Below are 23,589 nucleotides of genomic sequence, written 5' to 3' on the forward strand. Positions count from 1 at the left end.
AAGACACAAACAACCTGCCTCCGCACCCCATCCCCAGCCACCACCCTCGCGCTCTACAGACACAGATGCCTGTGTCCACCTGAGGGTTGGGTTTACTACACCAGAGCCCCTGGCTCTGATGTTCCACGCCAGCCCATCCCTGGTACCCCTGTTCACACAGAGCTTCCAATCCCAGATCCACCACTTCCCGCCTATGCCTTAGGCAAGTTCGTCCTCCTCTCTGAGCCTCAGTCTCCCTGCTTGGGAAATGCAAGCGATGCCAGTGTCTACCTGAGAGGAGTTTTTAAACTGCATCTCAACCTCTGGGGCATGGAGAAGGACATGATTTCAGCACCTCCCAGATTCCTGGCTCTTAACACATCACCGATCATATCAGTATTAGAAACCATAAGTGTGTCACAAGTGCCCTGCAGAGGGCTGGGCACAAAGTGGCATCGACAGCGGACACATGCACAGACTCAGCCTCTGGGCAGGATGGATACCTGACAACGGTTATGTGAAATTAAGAAATGCTGTGTAAGATCTTCCAGTGCACGGTAGGGCTTCCCGGGAAGGAAAGGGAACCCATGGGGGCCATGTGTAGGAGAGAGAACTGACCACCAGTAGGGCAAGCAGGAACAGAAGGTGGCCATCTCATGTTGCTGGGCTCTGTAGAAAAGGGAGCTGACGAATAAAGGCCTCAAGGACCAGTGATCAGGCCCTGAGTCCCACCAGGGCAGGACATTGGAAAGGAGCTAGTACTTGATGGACAGACTCCCAGAAAGAGGGTAGATTGGAAAAATCACCCCCTTCGCCAACACCTACATGCACCCAGCAAAGCTAGACAACAAGTAAGCAGGTCTGACATAGCCAGAACAGGAGGTGTGAGGGTCAGGGATGAGGAAACCAGAACCTCCTGGGACCTGGGAGTCTTGCCCTTGCCTTTGAGATTTGGCTCCGAATTTGTCCCTCTGCATGCTCAGAGGCTGCCAGTTAAGGGCGAAGACTGGCTCCAGGCTGGTGATTCCCTAAGATCCCTGGAGAAGCAAAGACAAAGCCCCCAGGCACCAGCTCCCAGCACAGACTATCAGACACACAAGAAAATAAAATACTGGAGGCAGCCAACAGTGCGCTTAGACCCTCCGTGACATCAAAGAAAAGAGATGGAGCATATACAGAGAACAGGATGAGGGGCCTGGGGTCTTCCCCATTCCACCACTTGCCAGCTGTGTGACCTCAGGTGAGTCACCTAAACTCTCTGTGCTCCAGCTCCTCCTCCATAAAATAGGGATGGCAACCACCCACTTTCTTAGGGTAGCTGAGAGGATGAGAAAAACTAACAAAGGTAAAGCATTAACACAACCCGGTATGAAGAAGGAGCCCCCAATATTAGATGTCTTACAATTTCTATTGATGATGGTAGTAACTGTTCTCTGTGAGAGGCTGGGGAGGTAAAGAGTCCAGGCTACCTTGATCTTCATTTATGGTTGGAGGAACAGGGGCCAAGAGAAAAGTCCAGCTTGTCTGGGCCACCCATCCAGTAGGCAGCAGAGGTGAGCTGCAGACACAGCCTCTGGACACCTCATAGAGATCAAGAACAATCCGCAGTGCGGAGAAAGGGGAACCCTCCTACACTGTTGGTGGGAATGCAAGCTGGTGCAACCACTCTGGAAAACAGCATGGAGGTTCCTCAAAATGTTGAAAATAGAACTGCCCTATGACCCAGCAACTGCACTACTGGGAATTTACCCTAAAGATACAAACGTAGTGATCCAAAGGGGCACGTGCACCCGAATGTTTATAGCAGCAATGTCCACAATAGCCAAACTATGGAAAGAACCTAGATGTCCATCAACAGATGAATGGATCAAGAAGATTTGGTATATATACACAATGGAATACTATGCAGCCATCAAAAGAAACGAAATCTTGCCATTTGCGACAACATGGATGGAACTAGAGCGTATCATGCTTAGCGAAATAAGTCAAGCGGAGAAAGACAAATATCATATGATCTCCCTGATATGAGGAAGTGGTGAGGCAACATGGGGGCTTAAGTGGGTAGGAGAAGAATCCATGAAACAAGATGGGATAGGGAGGGAGACAAACCATAAGTGACTCTTAATCTCACGAAACAAACTGTGGGTTGCTGGGGGGAGGGGGGTTGGGAGAAGGGGGGTAGGGTTATGGACATTGGGGAGGGTATGTGCTTTTGGGTAAATTGGAAGGGGAGATGAACCATGAGAGACTATGGACTCTGAAAAACAATCTGAGGGGTTTGAAGTGGTGGGGGGGGTGGGAGGTTGGGGTACCAGGTGGTGGGTATTATAGAGGGCACAGCTTGCATGGAGCACTGGGTGTGGTGAAAAAATAATGAATACTGTTTTTCTGAAAATAAATAAATTGGAAAAAAAAAAAGAACAATCGGCAGGATTTAAATGACTTGAGGTGCAGCGGGCACAGCTGGCGGGCTCTGGAAGCTGAAAGGAGACTGGGTCCACTTTATCAGACCAAGAATGGAGTATGCAAATTGAGGAGGGGTGGGAAGTCAGGCTTGTCATCTGAGCCTTACCCTTCTTCCAGACTCCTCCCTGAGGGTGGGGCCAAGGGTACGGTGAGGAGGGGCAGGACCAGCACCATTCCTGGTAATTTTGTGCAGGGCTGCTCTAACCCCTGTGCTCGATGGTCCCCTGGTCTCTCTGAGCCCCCTGAACAGCACACAGCGATGCAGACGGTGACTGACTGACAGCTACCTAAACATGGCTTCAGTTCCCAGGCACCTCCCTTAAGGTTGGGGAAGGGGAGGTGGACCTTGACACATTTAACTCCCCTGAGTTCAAGGTGGAACCCCCACACCAGAGTGAAGTCCCATCATGGGCCAAGGCCTTCCCCTCCCTGCCAAGCCAGCCCTCACCTCAGCATCCACTGCCCCTAGAGAAGCCAACTCTGTGGCTTCAGAATTCTCAGGAACCCAGGTATTGGCTGCTCAAGTCCAATGCCTCTGGATGCTATAGGGTCACTGTGAACCCCTGCCGTTGACCTTGACGTTGGGTTTGCCCGCCAATATCAGACTGGCACTGCCCAGTCCCACCTCCCTTTCTTCCTACCACCCACCTGAACACTGAGGATACTGGCCTGGGCATCAGGCAGGCTGCATGACTCCCATCAGGTCTGTTAACTTCCTGAAGCCTCTGTTGCTTCCTCTGTGAAATGGGCATAATGACAGCATCTGTGCATCATGGGCTATGTAAGTAGACTGAATCACAGAACAAGGGGAAGGTGTTGAGCACAGAGCCTGGCATGTAGCAAGTGTTCAGGAAATGCCAGACATCATGGTTGTTTTTGTTATTATTACTTCCGAGCCCCATTTTGCTCCGTGATGCCCTGGAGGTCAGGACAGCCTCACATAGAGGCAAGTGCATGGGGCTGATCCGGTCTAGTCTATCTCTCTGCTCAGCCACGCTCTGGGTTCCCAAGGGGACAAGGACAATATCTGGCTCACTACCCCCCCCACTTTTTTTTTAGCTCCCACCACAAGATGTGAGGGATGAATGAATGAGCAGGCCTGCATTCCAGCTGTAACCCTGCCAAAAGCTGGATGACCTTGGGTAAGTCACTTAACCTCTCTGCCCCTCCAAGTCCATGTCTGTTAGTATTACCTATTTCTGTAGGAGGAAATATTACCACCTGGCACATAGCTGGTATTTAAATGTTAGTGAGTGTTACCGTGATGATAACTGATGAACTTACAGGCACACCGTTGGGAGGGAGGTACAGAAACTCTCTCCACCCCTAATCTAGTTTTCTCCATGGCCCTTCCTGCCATCTTAGATTTTTTTTTTTAAGATTTATTTTATTTATTTATTTGGCAGACAGAGATCAGAAGTTGGCGAGAGGCAGGCAGAGAGAGAGGAGGAAGCAGGCTTCCCACAGAGCAGAGAGCCCGATGCCGGGCTCGATCCCAGGACCCTGGGATCATGACCCGAGCCGAAGGCAGCGGCATAATCCACTGAGCCACCCAGGCGCCCCCTGCCATCTTAGATTTATGTGTTGATCATTTGTTCCTCATACACCATTCCCACTCCCACTGTCCCACTGGAGTATAATTTCCTTGAAGGCAAGAACTCTGTCATATTCCCCATTGGGTCCCAAGAATGACACATAGTAGGTATGTGGTACATTCTGTTGCATGAATGGGCGCATGAGTGGGTGGATGGATGGACAGATGGATGGATGAAGACTCCAAACAGTGGCCAACAACCACGTGACCGTTTTTTAGGGCTTATTTGCCAGGCGCCCTCCTAGGCACTTCAGAAAATTATGTTCACCTAGTCCTTAGGAAAACCACCCCAGGTGAAGTTCAGAGAGGGTCTGACAGCCTACTCCCCCAGAATGTCTGCACAGAATTTGCCACAGGCTGGGGTGAGGGGATTGTGGAGTTTTGTGGTCAGGGGAGAAGGGCACTGAGCACCTACTATGGGCCAGACCCACACTTGGCTCTCTGTGTGGTATCTCCCAAAAGCCCCATTGGTAGACACCATTCCCCACAGTGTTACGGAGAAGGAGACCGAGACTGAGAGGTAGATGTTATTCACTGAGGCCCCACACCTACAAACTGGCCAGAACTGGGACTCCAGGCCCATGTGTCCTTTCTCAGTCCCACCCGCCTCCCTTCCTGGCTTTTTGAAGCATCTGAAAGCCCATGGGTAACAGAAATTTCTTTGGCTTAAGGCATGGATGCTTATCAAAATGCCATTTGTTATCAGTTAAAACATATCAACAAATAATTTATAAGACCACTGAAATCAGATGGCTTGCTAAGCTAAGAACAGGTTTTGATGGCAGGAAGAATGTAGAAAAGGACCCTTAAGTTTTTTTTCAAGATTTAAAAAAAAAATTTTTATTTGAGAGAGAGAGCACTAGAGAGAGAGAAGGAGAATGAGTTGGGGGGGCAGAGGGAGAGGGAGAAGCAGACTCCCCACCGATCAGGGAGCCCGATGTGGGGCTCGATTCCAGGACTCTGGGATCATGACCTGATCCAAAGGCAGACACTTAACTGACTGTCACCCAGGTGCCCCAAGGATCCCAAAATCTTAAAACCTCACTCCCAGGGTGAGAGGCTATGTAATAGCCTATCCATTCGTGCCTCCTGCACCCATCCCAGATGAATAACAACACCTTATTTTATCAATGGGGAAACTGAGACTCTGAAAAGGGATTTACTCAGGCAGAGCCAGGATGCAAACTTGGAGGTCACCTGCTGTCTCCAGCCATTCCAGAGGACTGCTCTAGACCCTGACCATGCTCAGGACTCCCAGCACAGCCTCTGTCTCATCTGCCTGAGGAAGCCCCTTCAGCTGGGTAATTTCCTGAATGCCACCTTGTTTGTCTCTTAGGAGACATCTGCAAGAGTGTGTCTAGGATATCTGTTTTATTGCTGCAGAAACTATGCCCAATGGCACAGTTCATAATAACCATAGCAAAATAAAAAAAATGCTTACTAATTTCAAGGCTCTTCCCTAAGCACTCATTATAGATCAACTCAATCCTGGCAACTATCCAATGAGGTATGGACCATTATGGTCATCATTTTACAAATGGGGAATCTAAGGCCCAGAGAGGTGACGCAACCTGCAAGGATTTAAACCCAGTTGGCTGGGCTGCAGAGTCCAACCCACTCTCCTGTCCCAAGGCCATGATACCCACTCAGTCCTACTGACCCCAGCCCCGGCTCTTTCCCGGGTCTTCTGCACAAAGCCAGTGAGCAGCACATACTGGGCTTGGCCATTGCTGACCACGTGCCCTCCAAGAACAGACCTACCCCTCTCTGCTTAGACCATCCATCTGTCCCTTCTACCCATGAGCCAAGGAAGAACCTCCATCAAATCTCCTTAACCAAGCCATGTGCCATGTTCCTTCACTCCACAGATATTTCTTGAGCACCTACTAGCACTGGGACCTGGGGACACCGAGAGGAGAGATTCAGACATAGCCTTACCTTCGTAGGGAGACAGACAACAAAATCACATCTCTCAGTGGCAGCTGAGTACTCTGACGAACATACAACAGAGCAGTGCTGGGAGCAGGGGGCAACTGGGGTGGCTCGGTGGGGCCGGTCATGCAGCTCTCTCTGTGGGTCAGAGGGCTCCAGGCCCATGTGATGACCCTGGCATGATCTAGCCAATGGCAAAAACAGGTAAACCAGGAACACAGGGGAGCTGAAGCTAGGTCCACCATCCTGCCCTGCACAGAGGCTCCCCATGTCCCCAGAATCAGAAAATAGACTCCTAGAGCCACAGAGAGAAAGCCCATGGGTTCCTCCTGGAATGATAGGTTCATGGAGACCAGGAGTCTCAACCAAGGTCACCAGTGACTCAATGAGACCAGGTGGACTAGACTCAGGCTCTCCTGGCTCCCTCATGGGGTCCCCACCTTCACCCCATTCCTCCTTAACTCTCCCCCCACCTCCACCCCATCCTCCTTAACTCTCGATGCAGGTCAGTTTTCCATCCGGAAGCCCCAGTGGCTGGCTTCAGCTCAAAGCTTGGATAAGAAGGGTCTTGTCCATCCATCCTCTCTACTCTTTATTCAGCTGGGTGACCCTGAGCAAGGACTCTGCCTCCATCAGTCTCAGCTTGCCCATATGTGAAATAGGAACCACCAGGAGGACACTGGCAAGTTGCCGTGAAGGGTCAATCCAACCTCTGGGTAAAGAGAAGGTGCTCAGTAAAGCACTGTGTTAACACTGAGGGAAAATGGGGAGTCTGGCTAATGCCCTCCACACAGCTCAGCTCCATAATGATCCCAGCGGTACAGAGGAAATAAACTGATGAGCCAGTCTGCCCAAAAGATTCCATTCCACCGCCCTGTGCAATCGCTGTAAATGGCTTGCACCGGAATATTATCTGGGTGTATTTACGGTATCTTACTGGAAACCACAAAGTGCATTGTATTTTTTTTTCTTTTGCTATTTAAAGCCAGTGGGTCAGAGAGTGAGCAATCTGCCGTGACACGAGCTGAAATATATGATGATTTGGAAAATATACAGATGGAAAAAGGCTGCTTTTGCCAGTCCTGTAGCATGGCGGCTCTCAGCCCTTCTGGGCTTGGAATGCCACACAGCTGGCTGTCTCCAGCCAGAGCCTCTTGGTGAACAATTGAAGAATCGGGGGTGTAGGGAGTACCTGTCTGGGCTGAGGCTGGTTAAGATAATAGGTCAGTAGATCTGGAAACTGGGAGAGGGGCGTGTGCAGTTGGATTCAACTGCATCAGATCCAACCAAGGGTCTCTCCTCCCCCTGAGGCACACACCTCTGACAATCCACGAAGTGTCAACGTCTGCCCCTCCTGCTTCCATGCCTTTGTGTGTGCTGTTCCCAAAGCCTGGACATGCCCTTCTTCCCAGCTGCCTGGTGATGGGCAAATGTAGCCAGGGCTTAGAAACAGGGCTCTGGACGCCAATAAATCTGGGTTCGAGTGGCAGGACCTTGCGTGAGTTAATTGGCCTCTCAAAGGCCTTCGATTCCTCCTTTGTAAATTGGGAATATGGGGACCTTTTAAGGTTGTTTGGATGGTGAAAAAAACGAAAGCTCATGACAGACTCGGTCCACACCAGGTAAGGGATCAATAAACAGTAGCTTTCACAAGATGCATGCTTGGTTAACCCAATTCTTCAGGACGCAGCTGCAGTGTCCCCTCCCTGAGGGAACTTCCTGATCCTCCCTCCCTCCGATTGTGGCCCAGGGCCTTCGCTTTCCTCACTTTGGGCTGAATTGAATTCTGTCCCTTCCCAGTAGGTTGTGGAGAGCAGGATTGTTTCTCTGAGAAGCGTCCACAGTCGCTGAATGAATGACAGTGCGTGTAAAAGCGTGTAAGCATGTGAGTGTGTGTGTGTGTGTGTGTGTCTGCCTGTCCACCATATGAGAGTTGGAAAGAGAACATTAGAACAAAAGACTCATCTCAAAGAATAGCGTCAGGAGGGCTAAAACCCAGGATGAACTGAGGCTTGCAAAAAAAATGCAAACGAGACAAAAAGTCCTTTGTTCACTGCTTCTAAGCAAGAATAGGGAAAGAATAGGTCTTTCGCTGGGGCAAGATGGCGTATTGTTAAGAAATGGCGCCGAGAAAGTGGAGCTGGCCCGCCCCTTGCTTCTGTCTCTTTCCTTCACTGGAAAGGCCTTCGAATTTGTCCCTCCACGCAGCCATTAGCTCACCAGACATGTGCTCTAGTCTCTTTCACTGCCCAAAATGGGCAAAGAAAGATGGAGCCATTTGTGTGAGGGGCGGATTCCCAGAGGAGGGATCTGAGGCCCAGCAGGTCACTCCAGGGAGAGAGGGAGAGCTGCTCAAGTGACTGTTCTCGAGAAGTGGTGACAAATGCCACCGGAGCAGAAGTCCAGAAATGCTTCCGAGTCACCTGGTTTGCAGACACAGGAAGATGGTATTCCCCTCCCAGGGCCTGAATCCTAGGTCACTGGTGCCCATCCCTGGAAAAATTCCGGCGGGGGAGTACCAAACAGGAGGTTGTGAGTATCTGGAAAAGAATGCAGCCGTCCCCAGGAGCACACATCGGGAAATCACCATTTCTTTGTTGACAATGATGCTGGGGACATTGCAAATTTCTCTATGTGCTAAGAATGTGATTATCTTCCCACATCCTGTCTCTCCCCTGACACAGGGGAAAGAAATTCTTCCAACAGCTCCCCTCCCAGGCAAAGCCCTGCCGGACTGATTCATGTCCTACTCTTTCTGAAGCCCCTTTCTGCCCTCCGTACTGTATACCCTAGAGTCCAGGAAACCTGGGTCCCTCTGGATACACTGGCTCCATGCTGGGTCACACTTGCAAGCCTGTCTTGACTGCTTCTCCTCTGCCACAGCCTTCCCTCCCTCAGTTGTAGACCAGCCCACCTACAGTCCACCTGGTCCTCTGCCCAGTGCCCTCTCCTCTCTTATCAGATTCCAGAGCCCATTTCCAGCCCTGGCCTCACTGTCTGTCCCCACCAAACAATGAGCACCCTGAGGGAGGAGCCTGTGGCCGATTCATCAGTCTACCATGCAGAAGATTCTAGAGAATATCTGCGGGACAGGTAAGTGAATGAATAGGTAGACAAACAGTGGGGCAGGGGGCGTTTGTGGTGTGTGAGCCCAGGAGAATTTAAATTATATGAATTCAACCAAAAACACCTAGGGGAAAAGAAATGAAAATACTATATGCATGGGAATGTAAATTTGCGTAGCCACTATGGAGGAGAGTATGGAGTTTCCTCAAAAAGTTAAAAACAGAATGACCACATGACCCAGCAATCCTACTTCCAGATATATACGCCCCCAAAATGAAATAGCTCTCTTGGAAAGATACCTACACACTTGTGTTCACTGTACCATTATTTAAAAAAACCCAAGAAGTGGAAACAGCTAAAGTGAACATCAATGGATATGTTGTATCTTAAGTGTATTAATGGATAAAAAAAAAGTGAGATGGATAGATAGATAGATAGATAATGGAATATTATCCAACCATAAAAAAAGAAGGAACTCTTGCCATTTGTGATGACCCAGATGGAATTTGAGGACATTATGCTCAGTGAACTAAGCCAGACAGAGAAAGACAAATATTATATGATCTCACTTATATGTGGAATCAAAAAACAAAAGAACTCTAATGTATATACTTATATTTTAGATGCATACTCTTCTATAGTGGGCATTACTACCTACATATTATACATTCATATGAATGTTTTATGGGAGAAAACCAGGTATTCTGAAATTTTGTGGCTGATTCAAGGGACTTTCAAGGGTAATGCTTACTTGGATAGGTTTCACTGCACATGCCAATGTCAGAACCTAGCCATTGGGGAAAGACAGAGGACTTGGTGAGTGAATACACCTAGGTCAATTCCTGGTTAGGTCCAAACCCATATTAGGAGCCTGGTCAGTCTGTGAGAATCCCCAGAGTGGGTGTGTTGGGGCCTCTGAAGAGCAGCTCCACCAGATGGTCTATTAGTCCAAGGTCAGAAATGAATGGAACAGGGAAGACTATTCAAGCTGCTCTCCTATCTGTAAGACTTTTCAGAGCCTTTAATATGTGGGTGGCCATTGTAGCTGAGCTCAAGCAGGGAGCACAGCATTCTGAGCTCCCCAATTTATCATCCAACCAACCTCCTATGTTTCTCCAGAGAAGCTGGTGGAGGGAGGGAGGAAGGATGGGAAGGAAGGGATAGACCCTACCATTCTGCCCAACAGACCAGGAATGCATGTTCAGTTTTGGATTGGGATCAGAATGAAAAGCATTTACTCACAATGGAGGGAACAGAGTGATTCCCATGAGGGAGCTACAACCCAGACCTGGGAGGCAGAAGAGAAAGAAGAACCCAGGCTTTGTCCTCAGGGGCTCAGAGCTACTGCTGGCACACAGGGTAGAGAGCAGCTTCAGGGTGGTTCATCTTTTCATGAGTTTCCTGAGTACCTACTGTGTGCCAGGCCCTGGGGGTGCTCCAGGAGAAGACGATTGACAGGCCTGGGTTCCATGGACACCCCCATGGTCAGGGAGATGACTGATATTGGACACATCCTTGCAAAAGTAAGCAATGTCACTTCTGAGAGTGGTAAGTGCTGTAAAGACATCATGTGAGTCTCTTGGGAGGGGCAAAGGGATGCTTTCTGATGGCACTAATCTACAGGTGCCAGGGTCTATAATCCTGCACAAGGCTGGCACCTGGCAAGGTGGATGATGCAACTCCCCCATTCTACAGATGGGCAGACTGAGATAGGAAAGTGAAGTACTCTCTCAGAGTCCTGGGGTGGGGGGTGGGGTTGGGATGGAAACCCAGCCGTGTGACTTTGATGCCAGTGCTCACTTGGCTGCCACATGGCCCAGCCACAAGACGAGGTTCTCAAAAACTTGTCTGCTTGGAGAATCTGAAGTCAAGTAGGCTCACAAAAATAGAAGCATCTTCCAGAATAAGGGAATTAACTACCCATCTCAGCTCTGCCACAAAACAGCCATGTGACTTTGGTCAGCCTCTGCCTTGCTCAGAGCCCAAGATGGAGGTAGACAGACCTCCTTTCATGGGGACAGATGAGGCTATGCATGAGGCAGGGCTGTCACAGGGCCTGGCCCCATGGATCCTCAACGAAAAGACAAAAGAAAGGAGAGTGAAGCCCCACATGAGCCCCCACCCCTGGGGTGCTGCCTGATCCAGCCTTGCTCCCCTATGCTATGACTCAATATTACAATCATGATGGCCAAACCCGAGGAAAGAACACAAAACTGGATGGGAAAATGGGCAAAAAGCATGAACAGGCAACTCACAGAAGAGTAAAATGTGTACAGCTAATAAATACAGGAAGAGGGTTCACCCACATTACTTCTCAGGGGAATGCAAATCAAGACAGCAATGTTTCCCACTGTTCCCTGGGCAAAAATGAAGTCTTGGATAATGCCAAGTGTTGGAGAAGCTGTGGATCAACACCACAGGCTGGCAGGAGTGGCACTTGGCACAGTCACTGTGGAAATCAGGTTGCTGTTCATACCTTGTGACCATCCATTCCATTCCTCCGTATACACCCAAGGGAAACGTGCATACACTAGCACCAGGAAACATGCACAAAGGGGCCCATGTTGGCAATGTGACAAGTCAATGCTTAGAGGTGGTCCAGATGACCCACAACCAAAAGCATGGAAGCATAGACCAGAGTCTACTACTGCAGCCAAAAGGAATCTACAACAGCTGAAGGAACACCGTGGATGGGTTTTATTGCTATTGAGGGACAAAAGTAAATCCAAAAGATTGGATATAGAGTGATGTCTTTTCTTTATAAGAGTAAATACAACTAAAACCAAATAATTTCTTTCTGGGAACTATATCAACATGATAAAACAGACAAAAACAAGCAAGGAATGGGAAACCCAAGATTCAGGATGGAGAAAGCATGGCTCGGGTGGGAGTGGCAGGGGGTACACAGGGGATGGTCAGAGGAGGGGGTGTAAATTACCCATTCTTGTTCTAGTTGTTGTGTTGTATGGCAGATTCAAGGAGGGGGGTTCATTGTGTTATTTAAGAAAAGGAAAAGGGGCACCTGGGTGCTTCAGTGGGTTAAAGCCTCTGCCTTCGGCTCAGGTCATGGTCCCAGCGTCCTGGGATCGAGCCCTGCATTGGGCTCTCTGCTCAGCGGAGAGCCTGCTTCCCCCTCTCTCTCTGTCTGCCTCTCTGCCTATCTCTGTCTGTCAAATAAATAAATAAAAAAGAAAGAAAGAAAAGGAAAAGGCTGAAGGGAGTGAATGCCTTCTCAAGCTATCAAGGGCCACACTAGGTAGTAGGCAATAAAGCTGATGTGGGGTCGCATACAGCATTTTAATAATCCTTGGCATTTAAGACGCATGAAGAGCTGGCCCACAATCTCATCTGAGACTACTAACTCCTACCTCCAGAGGCTGCAGACCCGTGTTCAAGGTCCTTTTAGCAATCCAACTTCCATGTCGTTGCCCCATGTCAGCCAGGGACCCTATTCACTGGTGAAACTCTTCCTACCCTTTAAGGCCAATCCACTTTCTAGCTCACTTGTCACAGAGGAGACTGGGACACCGAGACATCAAGGGCATGCACAGGGGAAATAGCATGTGACACAGGGAGAAGATGGCCATCTGCAGGCCAAGGAAAGAGACCTCGGAAAAAAATCAAACCTGCTGACACCTTGTTCTTGGACTTCTGGCCTCCAGAACTCCAGAACTGTGAGCATCTTTGTCCAAGCTGCCCAGTCTGTGGTTCTTTGTTACAGAAGCCCGAGCTGACTAATGGACTCATGAGCAGGCCCTCTCCCCTGAGAGGTGGTCTAGGTGGGGCTCCCAGGTCTGACCAACAAAAGCACTGCTTCCCTTGGGCATGTGATGGGACACATGACCCAAAGTCAAGTCCTGTTAGCTGATCCAGGTGGTATGGACCTTAGGACTTCAGTAGGTGCCCCCAAAGAAAAGCTAATGCTTTTTTTTTTTTTTTTAAACACAAATTTAGAACCTGAAAGTTGTGGTTCTGGCATTTTCAGAGCCATCTGGCTGCCCCAAGAGGCCACTCTGGGGATGGTAGAAACCATTCCAAGGATCAGCACCATCCCTGACTTTGCAATGACTTAAGCAGACATAAATTCCCCTCTTGGCCTGATGAGAGGGCTTGAACTGGGTTTCCGTTTCTAGCATGCAAGAAGGCTTTGCTGGGTACATGCCTATGGCCTTCTCCTGAGATACAGACAGTAAAATTTAGAACATTCATGAGGGGAGACAGAGCCATGAAACACAGAGCCAAAGACCAGAGTGGAGGCTGAGGAAGTGGTAGAAGGTGAGGCTTCGCGTGTCAGCATGAGATGGATAACTATGCCAAGGGGCAGCGCCGCCCATGTCAATTTTCCCCTTCTTCCTCCTCAGTCACAGACCCTGAGCTGGTCTCAGAGCTACTCTGAATAAAAGATTACACTTCCCAGCTTCCCTTGCAGCTAGATGTGGTTGTGTGACTGAATTCTGGCCAATGAGGTGTAAGTAGAACTGTGGGGTTGCAGGGGGAGGCCATGTTTCCTGCCATCCAGAATGAGGCCTTGATGGCCAGACCTCTTCCCAAAGTCAAAGACCTTACTCTTGATGCCTCACCAAAAGGCAGGCTTGTTGGCTGGTCATTGCCAGGAAGAGGCAATCCCATGAGGGCAAGAGCCCCGAAGGCATTGAGGAAGAGCCCAGGAGCCAAAATCTGAGGTGTCCTCAAGCAGGGTATGTTTACATATGAGGAAACCAAGGCTCAGAGGAGAAGTGACTTCTCAGACACCTGGGGTTCTTATGTGGGCCTCCTCGTCCTCTGCTCCACCGCTACCACATTTCCGGTTCCAGGCCAGGGTAACTCCTTCCTAATTGGCCTTCAGGTCATCAATCCTACCCCCATCCTCAGCATCACTACCAGAGTAGAACTTCACTCACGGCACAGTGTCACCTCTTGCCAGGAAAACTGGACCAGACTCCTAACTCTCACCCTGACCCCTCCATAGTTCATTCTATTCCCAGCAGCTAGAGCAAGGCTACTGGATCCAAAGTCAGATCCTGTCATTCCCTTGCTCTCCATTCACTGGAAAAAAACCCAAATCTCTGACTTGGCCTGACAGATGTCACATTGTCCAGCTCCCGGCTTCTTCTCTGACCTCTGAGACTTCTTATTCCCCCTGATCACTGTACTCCAGTTATACCAGCCTTCTCGCTGGTCCTCAAACAGCCAAATATGTTCCTGCCTGGGGGCCTTTGCACATCTCTCCTCTTTGCCCAGCATGCCCTTCCCCAGACATGCCCATGGCTCACCTCCCTCATGAATCTAGAGGCCTTCCTTGACCAAACAGGCTGGAACAGCAGCCTCCAGCCATGGTGGGTGAACATATGAGTTAAACAAACGAATGAATTTTATAGCGACTCTTCAATGAGCCTTCCAGAATGACTGACTATTAAGCTGGATCATGTGATGTTGCCATTTTTGCAGGTCAAAAATCATTGAATAGAGGCTATTTCATACAGAATGACCTTACTTTGGAAGCTATGCCTTTGCTCCAATTCTCCAATGGCTCCCACCACCTAGTTCGAGTTCAAACTGGTCAGACTGATGCCACATGCCTCTTGGACCTGGCTCCCAGTCACTTCCAGGCCTGTGGACCTGTCACCCCTACCACTGCTACGCCCTGGGTTTTCTTAGGCTCCTCTCTTTGCCTTGGTTCCCTGAGGCCACTCAATGTGCAATGGACGTCTTCAATTCTACAACTCTTGTCATCTGGAAGGGCTGCTGGACAGCAGGGCTCCTGGCACCATAACCCTCCTTGTATCCCCCAAATGCATGGTGATAATGCCAGGCTATGGGCTGGTTCTTCCAAGACTGCGGGTTCTTCCAGGGTGCCATCATCCCAGTCCTGGGACACCCTGTCACTAACTTTCAATGACCATGGACAAGTCCCTTCTGAGCCTGTTTCCTCATCTGGAACATCTCATATGTCAGCAACACACAAGTTTAAAATAAGGCCAGAGCCCAGGCCTGGGTCCCAGGGACAGGGGACTGGGGAATGTGAGCAAGAGAAGGCAGAAAAATCATGGGTGCCCACAGAAGCCTCCCCAGACAGGGATTTCAGGGACCTAAACTGGACTCCCAGTGTGGCTGCCACCTCCTGGTGTGAGCCAGGGAAGCCCCGCCCTCTTTCTGGGCCCCGTTCTCTACCTGAAAAGTCAGCCCTGAGGCTGGAAGAGAGAGAAGGAAGGGCAGGTGGGACAAGGCAAAATTCTAACCACGAAGATGTTGGAAAGGGCACACGGTGTAAAGAGAAGTTCTAAAAGAGGAGGCCACAGTGCTCCCTGCCAACCTCACCATGAAGCTGGGGTCTGTCCCTCTCAGGAGTGGATAAGCAGGTGCCTACAGAAGACGGTGACCAAACAAGACCCGCTCAGGACTGAGAGGACCAAGAAGGAGGAAGGAAACACCCAGTGATGAGTGCAACGGGGAGCCCAGCTCTCATGGAGCTGGCATTCCCAAGGGGTGAGGAACGAGTCACAGTGCCGATGAGCTGAAGCTTCGTGGTGTAAGGGGACTTTAGACCCCAGTGATCAAGGGAGGCCCGGAGGCCGTGAGAGAGAGGTCTGCACAGAGAATGAGGGGCGTTCTGGGGTGCTGGCTGTGAGAAAGGATCTGAGGCAGAAGGAATGTGTGGTGCTGGGGACCCAGGGCTGGACACAGTGTGGTGTGCCGGTGTACAGGGGGCGGGGGGGGGCAGATGGGAGCAGAAGGGGGCAGAGGTCAGCAGTGCTTTAAAATGAGAGGAAGACTCCATAGAGTTTTAAGCAGGGAAAATGACATGACTTCATTTTCATTTACAAAGGAGGACCCTGCCTGCAGGAAGGTCTCCAGAATAGCCAGGGGGCAGCGGGATGCCAAGGGATGGGGTGGGGGGCTGGGGGGTGGGGAGGGTTGCGGTGCTGGGGAGCCCAGAGGCGCCAGCTGTGTGACTGGAAGGGAGGAAGTAAGGACACTGAGAAATGGCTGGATTTAGGGTGAATCTTTTCAATATCCACTGAATTTACTGATGCTGGGGCTGAGGGAGAGAGAGAACTTGGGGGGTGCCTTTAGCGCCATCCAGTAGGCCCGGTGAACCACTGCAGCCCAAAGAGACCTGAAGCAGACTTATTTCCAGGGAAGTTCACAGCTTGGCAGCAAGCCTGTGGACTTCCCAGCCCCATAGTCCAGACACACACAAGCAGAATACAAAACATGGCCTTTTCCACAAAATATGGAGGCCTCCCAATGACCAACCTCCTTTCCACCAGGTTTTCTTCATAACTGCTTTGAAAACCAAAAGCGTGACCTGACACATGTCTTGGTGCGTGTATCTGTGTGTGTGTGTACACACACAGACGCACATCCCATGTATGCATGCCTGAGCAACACACAATTCCCACAGAACAGGGTTTGCAAATTCAAATGTCCACAGTAGCCTGGTGAGTCATGAAAGGGGACTGTGTGATAATAGGGAGTGGTGAGGACTGTGGCAGGGGTTCCATTTAAAGGAATCTTCATTGTCAGCCTGACCCCCTAGTAACTGTGTAGGCACATATGTAAGTTATCAATAGATCTGCCACGTTTTAAAAAGAAGCCAGAAATTCATACTTTGAGGTAGAAAAGTTATTTTTTTAAAAATTGGACTTCAATTTAAGAAACATCAGTGCTTTATCAGCTGACTAGCCTTTAGGCCACTGGTTGCTGGTTTTCAACTTTGCCATAGGTGGTTGGAGTGGTCTGGAGTTGAATTAGAGAGCTGACCCTCCCCAGGAGACCTGATTCAAGTCATGACACCTGCAGATCCCATGCTTGGGAGCATTGCAGCATGGGGCAGGTGAGAGGTTCGCAGAGGGATCCTGAGGCTATTCTGGTCTCCCGCAGCCTCTAAGACCTTGCATAAGTTGTCTGGGTGAGCACATACCCACTTTGAGCTCCTTCCCGAAGACGGTGCGCTCCCCTAGTGCTGAGCAGTTCCAGCGGCCATTGCGGAACTGAAACTGACACTCGTCGAGACCCATTTGTGAGCCTTCTCCTATGACGATGATGGCGTCGGGTCGGCTCTGGCAGATTGCCCGCTGTCTGGGAGCTAGGCCTGGGATCTTGTTACAGATGATGCTCGCGCCCAGAGCTACCACCGAGGAGAAGCCACTGGAGCAAGGGGACACAGAGAAACAGAGTGTTAGGACAGCAAGGTGGGGGCACGGCCTCCCGGGGTATCTGAGGCTGTTGTCCCCACTCCTCCCACACACATACAGATCATACTACACCCCCACCCCGTTGCTCCCAACTTTTTGATACTGCACCCCAAACCCACAATTACTCATTTTGTAACCCATATCGGTACTTGCATAGAATGTATAGTCAATATGAGTGAGGCCTGATTTCCTTTTACTATACACACAAAAAAAGACGACATATGCTGCAAATATGACATTGTGCACAAAGCAAGTTGCCTTCGGATTTATGGTAGGGTTCAACTGAGATGAAATTTAAAATCATGCAAACTAAAACCCATTATTGTTTAGGAATCATGTCTGTGTGATCAAACTGCAAAGGCAAGCAAGGGGACGATAATCACAAGTTTCCTTCAGCGGTGGCTCTGAAAGGTTGTGGGGACACGTTAAAAAAAAACTGCAACTGCTTGTACATGTTATATATACTCTCCAGTATGTATGATCTATATCTTCAAAAAGTAATTGTGAATGGGAGGTTTTCTTTCTGTGTGCCCATGGAGCATGTGTACCCCACTCCAGGCATGATCAGTCCTAAAGGATGCCTATGACTCTTCATACAGTTCTTGTCTTCTTTTTTTTTTTTTTTTTAAATATTTTATTTATTTATTTGACAGAGAGAGATCACAAGTAGGCAGAGAGGCAGGCAGAGAGAGAGAGGAGGAAGCAGGCTCCCTGCCGAACAGAGAGCCCGATGCGGGACTCAATCCCAGGACCCTGAGATCACGACCCGAGCTGAAGGCAGGGCCCAACCCACTGAGCCACCCAGGCGCCCCCAGTTCTTGTCTTCTTTATTCACCTTCTGTGCAGGTAGATATTGGTTATTTCGCAGGTGCCAAGCACTATACTGGGAGAGAGGCAGGGGCCTACCCTCCAGGAGTTCTGGAGGGAGACCACACCCATTTCACAAATGAATAAAACAGACCATTTCAGACCATGGTAGGCACTATGAGGAGAGTAAACCAGGAGGCCGTAAATGAGGCGGGTGGGCTTGGGAGGGAAGAGAGAGGGGACAATTTAGCTGGGGTGGTCAAGGATGGCCTTCCTGGGGAGGTGCAGTGCAGCACGGCCCGAATGGCCAAGAACCAGTCATAGGAAGGTCTGGGGCAGAGTAATCTGGGCAGAGGGAAGAGCAAATGTCCATTTCTTGGTAGGGGATGGCAGGGGCAGCAAGCAGAAAGATCCCACAGAATCTGGTGTAGGGCTCAGGGACGGAGAGAGTCGGAAGACACAATCTGGTAGAAAGGGCTAGAATTTTCTCAGGTGTATCAGGGAGCACTGAAAGGCTATATGCAGGAAACTGATGGGATTCCATCCCTCCAGCCCCACAGGGGAGAGGAATGTGGGGATGCTGGGCTCCAGAGCAGGAGCTTGGAGAAGGGATAGAGAAGAGGGGGTGGTGGCTTGGCCTAGGCAGTAGCTGGGGTGGCAGCAGATGGAGCTGACCAAACTTGCTGATGGGCTGATTGAAGGGTGGGGCTGAGCAGAGGAATGGGGAAGGGTATGAGGGAAAGACAGGCGTCAGTGTGACTCCTGGGTATCTGGTGGGGGGTGGGGCCATTTCCTAATATCAAGATAACCCCAGACAAGCTCCAGTGACGACCCTGATGATGCAGGTAGCCCTTCTTTTGCACAAAGATGGTCCACATGTCTGGAGCTTTTAAAGAGAAGACCTCACCTCTGATGCCTTATTCTGGACATAATAATAAGAGAGAGCTTTCATTTATTGAAGGTCACAGCCAGCCCTGGGCAAAGTGCCTCACACTTTCCATCCTGGGACTCAGCTACAGGAAGGTGTTCTGGAATTGGAATTTCTTAAAGCGAGGACCTGTGGACCCAGAGTGCAGGAGAAGAGGTGACCCCCACTCCTCTCCAAGCACATTACTGACTGGTCCCTACCCTATTTCCCTCAATCCTGCCTTACACCAGCCCTCTTCCTGCCTCCTGCCCTTTGTCCTTACTTGTCGCCTTCCCTGGAATCTCTCTTCTCCCCCTGAGCTTCACAGGCTTGGCTTCAAGGGATACCTTCTTTGACCACCCCAGCTACAGGAATCTGCCTCACCCTCTCACCCCTCATAACTTGGCATCACAGTCTCTGTTTTGTTTATGTCATTCTCTGGATTACTTATGGTCTTCTGCCATGGTTGGTTTTGTGTGCCCACTTTGTTTATCACTTGTCCTTCTCATTAGACTATGAGCTCTTTGAGGTAGGGATGATGTCTGTCGGTTCACTAAATGGCTTCTGAATGAATGGATGATGAATGGGTGAACTATGGAGTTTCCAAAATATCGCTCAAGGTAAGTACCCATGACACAGCAGGTGTGCCTGCCCAAATATGCCCCGAATGCATCCGTGAACTTTTGCAGCATCCCTACCATGCCAAGGCAGGAGCGTAAGTGTTGCTGCAAACACGGGATACATGTGACCTTTCTAAACAGCCTGGTGGGCAGGAGTCACCCTTTCACATATCTGAAAATTGAGGCTCACAGAGATTGAGATCTGGAGGCTAGTGGGTCACCGATCTGAAACAGAAGCCTTGCTAGAGCTCTCATTCATTCATCTCAGCCACTGAAAGAGAGTCTAACATGCTAGAGCTAGAAGGTTTGAAATGTTTGAGGAAGAGGCAGCATGGAAAGATCGTCAAGCAGAGATGTTTGGGCCACAAGTCAGTGAGAACCTGTCAAGCCCTAGCTGATGGCCAGGGAATTCCCAACCCAACAGAGTATAATGATGTATGAGAGTAAAAAATTCATAGGAACAGTTGTCTAGCAGCTAAAAGTTCGGGCCTAGAGTGCCATCGAAGCTTCCTTGGCCTTCTAACTGTGCGGCCTTGGGCAAGTTGCATCCCCTCTCTGTACTTCAGCTTTTCCATCTCTAAAAGGAGGATATTGATTTTTAGTCCTCATTTCACAGTGTTGCTGTGAACATTAAATGTGTTAAAACACAGAAAGTGTTCAAAAGGTGCCAGGCACTTAGTATGTACTCAATTAATGTGCTGTTTTGTGGTTTTTGTTATTATGGGATTTGATTATTACAGGGGGACAGTGCTTGAGTCGCTGGAACGAGCCACACTAAGTAAGAATACCACAGATGCCCTGCCATCAGCCCTTGGTAGGGAGGAACTAGGCACATCTGGGGAGCCAGAAGGCTTCTTGAGGACCTTGGGACTTTACCCCCCATGCCCATTTTACAGATGGATAACGGGAGGCTCAGGGAGCAGCAGGGCCCAGGGCCAAATTCACCCTGCAATTCCTTTTCCTGATTTGGATCTCTCCCCGCCACAAAGGGCGACTGCCAGGCTGAAGGCTAGCGCCCTCCGTAGCTCCCTCCCTCCAGAGCAGCGCCCCCCCCGCGCCCCCCCCGCCGGGCCAACGAGGTCCCTGCGAGTCGGCGGGAGGTCCCGCGGGCGGGTCAGCCAGGGGAGGTTATTTTCTGTTGTTTTCCCTTTCTCTCTCCCTTCCCTGGTCCCTCCGCCCCGATTCTAATTAAAAAGAAGATAAAGCCTCACGCGGCCAGCGCCAATCAGCCCGACCAGCTTCCTGGATGCTGGACGCGCGCGGGGCGGCGGGGCGCGGGCCAAGATGAAGATTAAAGCAGGGAGAAAAAAGCCACCCAGACGCGGACGAATCAATAACACTTAAAACACACCCGCAGGCAGGCAGCGCGCGAGCCCCGCAGCCGCCTCTCCGCCTGCGGTCGCCTCTCGGTCCGCGGTCGCGGCCGGCGGCCGCCTTGTCCGCTCTGCGCGCACCTGCTTGCAGCCACCGCCGTTCAACTTGAGAAATGCCCGCTACCGAGACGCGGGGTGGGAAAAGGGGAGGAGTGATACTTGCAAAACACAAAGGCTCTGCCACACACAGACGCACACACACTCTCGCTGCAGCCCCCGCAGCCGGCCGCCTCCCCAAAGCCGGGCAGTGGAGAGGTTCCCCCCAACCCCCGGCGGTGGGAAAGTAGGTTTTGTGAAACCAGCCAAGGTGGCCCTTTAGCGCCAGAACCTCTATCAAACCCTAAAGCTCCCCACCCCTACCCCTCCGTGCTTCACACGCATTATCTCCTAAGTACAGAGGGTGACTGGCCCTGTAAATGCGGCTCCAAGACGCGTCCTGAGCCACCGCCTCCCACTTTCCAGCCAGAGCGCCGCCCCGGGCCCCACCTCCGTGGAAATGCTGGAGTGCAGCAGGGAGGGCTGCTCCGCGTGCCAGAGGACTCCGGTGCCCGGTTTTAGGGGGCGGGGTGGCCCGCCTCTCTTTGGCGCTGGCTCTTGGAGGTTGCCTCTCTGGGTGTCTAGGGCCATCTCTCGTCCCACCTTTGTGTGTGTGCGTTGGGGATGGAAGGCGCTGTCCCCTTGGCCTGGGGAAGGGCTCTAGGAGTATTGAGGGTTCTTGGAAATTGGGTGGTGTCAGGGATCTGAGAGCGGTTTGTGTTTGTGCCAGCGAAGGTCCCTCCCTCCAGGTACCTGTTCCCCGTTGCAAGGACCGGCCCCGCCTGCTACCCGGGGACTGCCCTGTCTCCAGGAGAGGCTGTGTCCGTGGCTCTGTGAACAGAAGTCCTCTAGGGCTCTGGGGTCTGAGCTCCTTGGGAGCGGCTGTCGTCCTGACTCCTGGCTCCAGTGTTCCTGGGGGTACCTGCTGTTCCTACGCCCGGGTCAGAAGTGACCCTAGGAGAGTCTGGCCTTTGCAGCAGCTAGTTCGGAGTCCCCCAGGCTGCACCGTCGTACTGGTTGTCTCTGGTTCTGAGGGTTACCCGACTCCGACATCTTTAGGAGGGCCGGACTTCTGCCCAATCTCCAGAGCTGTGAGCGCCCCTAGGGAGCCCGCCTGCGGGCGGGGGGGGGTGTCTTTGTGCGCCCACCCAGACTCTCTGAGGGGCCTAAGAAGTTGGTGGCCAGCGGCCGATCCCCTCCCCGGGCCAGGCCAACTTTGCCGGGACACGCGTGCAGGGGATGCGAGCGGCCCTTACCCGATCCGGAGGTAGACCATGCCCAGGCTGAGAAAGAGGTGGCCCAGGCAGCGCCGCGCTTTCCGGTTCATAGTCCCCGCTGGCCGCCGGGGCCGCGGGCCGGGCTGTGCTGATCCCGCGGGCCGGCCCCGGCGGGGCTATCAACATAGCCCGCCCGGGAGGCGCGGGCCTAGGCGTCCCGGGTGCCGTCTGTCGGTGCGCCCGTCCGCTCGCTCGGCGCCTGAGCCTCGCCGGGAGCGCGGGAGCCACGGAGCGGGAGGAGGGAGGGAGGAGCGAGCGCGGCGCGGGGCGACGCCGGGCTGCGCGCGAGCGGCGGGTGCAAGTGTGTGAGGCGCGGGGAGTGCGGGGGCGCTGCTGCCGCCCGCCCCCGCCCCTCCCTCCCTCCTTTCCCCCGTCCCTCCCCCGCCCCTCCCCCTCCCCCTCCCGCCTCTCGGGAGCGCCCGCCCCGCACCCCCGCGACCGCGGGACCCGGCCGCCAGCTCTAAGCGCGCGCTCACGCCTTGCCCCACGCGCTCCCGCGGCGCCCCCTCCCGGTTCCAGGGCGCGGAGCCGGGCAGGGGGCGGTGGGAGTCCTCTGGACCCCCACTGGTCGCTAACTCTCAAGTTGCGGTCGAGCTGGCGCCTGCGACTGCCCGTGGGATTGAGAGGATCAAGGCTCAGTCGAGAATTCCCGCGCCCTGGCTTGCCTCGTCGTCCTTCCCGCCCGGCCGGGCGCTCAGAGCTAGGTGGTGTTAGGTGGCACCCGGGTTCCCCCTTTCCCCAGGCTTCCTTGCCCAGCTTCAGAGAGCGCCCCCTTCCTCGGAGTGGGGATAACTGGCTCAGCATATTCCTTCCTCACCCCTGTATATTCTAGGAGGTGCGGCAGGTGGGTGCCCTGGTAGGGCAGCCTCTTTTGGAATGCCGCTCCTAGCGGACAGTCGGAGTCGGGCTGAGGCCAGGATGCCCCGCACGGGACCCAGACGTAGGCCTCCCGAGCAGCCCGAGCCGCCCGAGGGCGCCTGGAGCGGCGGGCAGCTCAGCGCGCGCTCGCGGCGACACCTGGTGGGCGCGGCGGGTGTTGTAGCTTCACCTCGCTCCCCAAACCGGGTGCTCTGAGCTTGCTAGCCGACCAGAGGTGCAGATCCCTTCCTGCGACGTAAACCCCAGTCCAGTGAGCTAGCGGAGCCCTTGGGCTCACGTTTCAGCTGAAGAAATTGAGGCTTAGAGACGCGAAGGTGTTTCCCCAAAGTCACCAGCTGGTAAGTGGGAGAGCCAGATTGGAAACAGCCCCCCCACCACACACATTAAGCACCACCTCGCAGGGCTTGCCTGTCCTTTAGAATTGCTTTTCTAAGTCTTCCCTGAAAACCACTGTT

The 23,589-nt window shown here is 52.0% G+C and overlaps 1 protein-coding gene across 1 annotated transcript in view; it reads right to left on the bottom strand.

The window, feature by feature from the left end:
- Positions 1-22,403, bottom strand: part of WNT7A (Wnt family member 7A) — a 58,818-nt gene extending 36,415 nt beyond the window's left edge. The window contains exons 1-2 of the mRNA XM_044252911.1: positions 22,235-22,403; positions 16,962-17,188 (exon numbers count right to left, since the gene is read on the bottom strand). Coding sequence (XP_044108846.1) covers positions 16,962-17,188; positions 22,235-22,305 — 298 coding nt within the window. The 5' untranslated portion in view covers positions 22,306-22,403. The remainder of the gene's footprint in view (positions 1-16,961; positions 17,189-22,234) is intronic.
- Between the last annotated feature and the right edge of the window lie 1,186 nt (positions 22,404-23,589).

The sequence above is a fragment of the Neovison vison genome, chromosome 6, assembly GCF_020171115.1.
Source record: "Neovison vison isolate M4711 chromosome 6, ASM_NN_V1, whole genome shotgun sequence".
In the NCBI taxonomy this organism is placed as follows: domain Eukaryota; kingdom Metazoa; phylum Chordata; class Mammalia; order Carnivora; family Mustelidae; genus Neogale; species Neogale vison.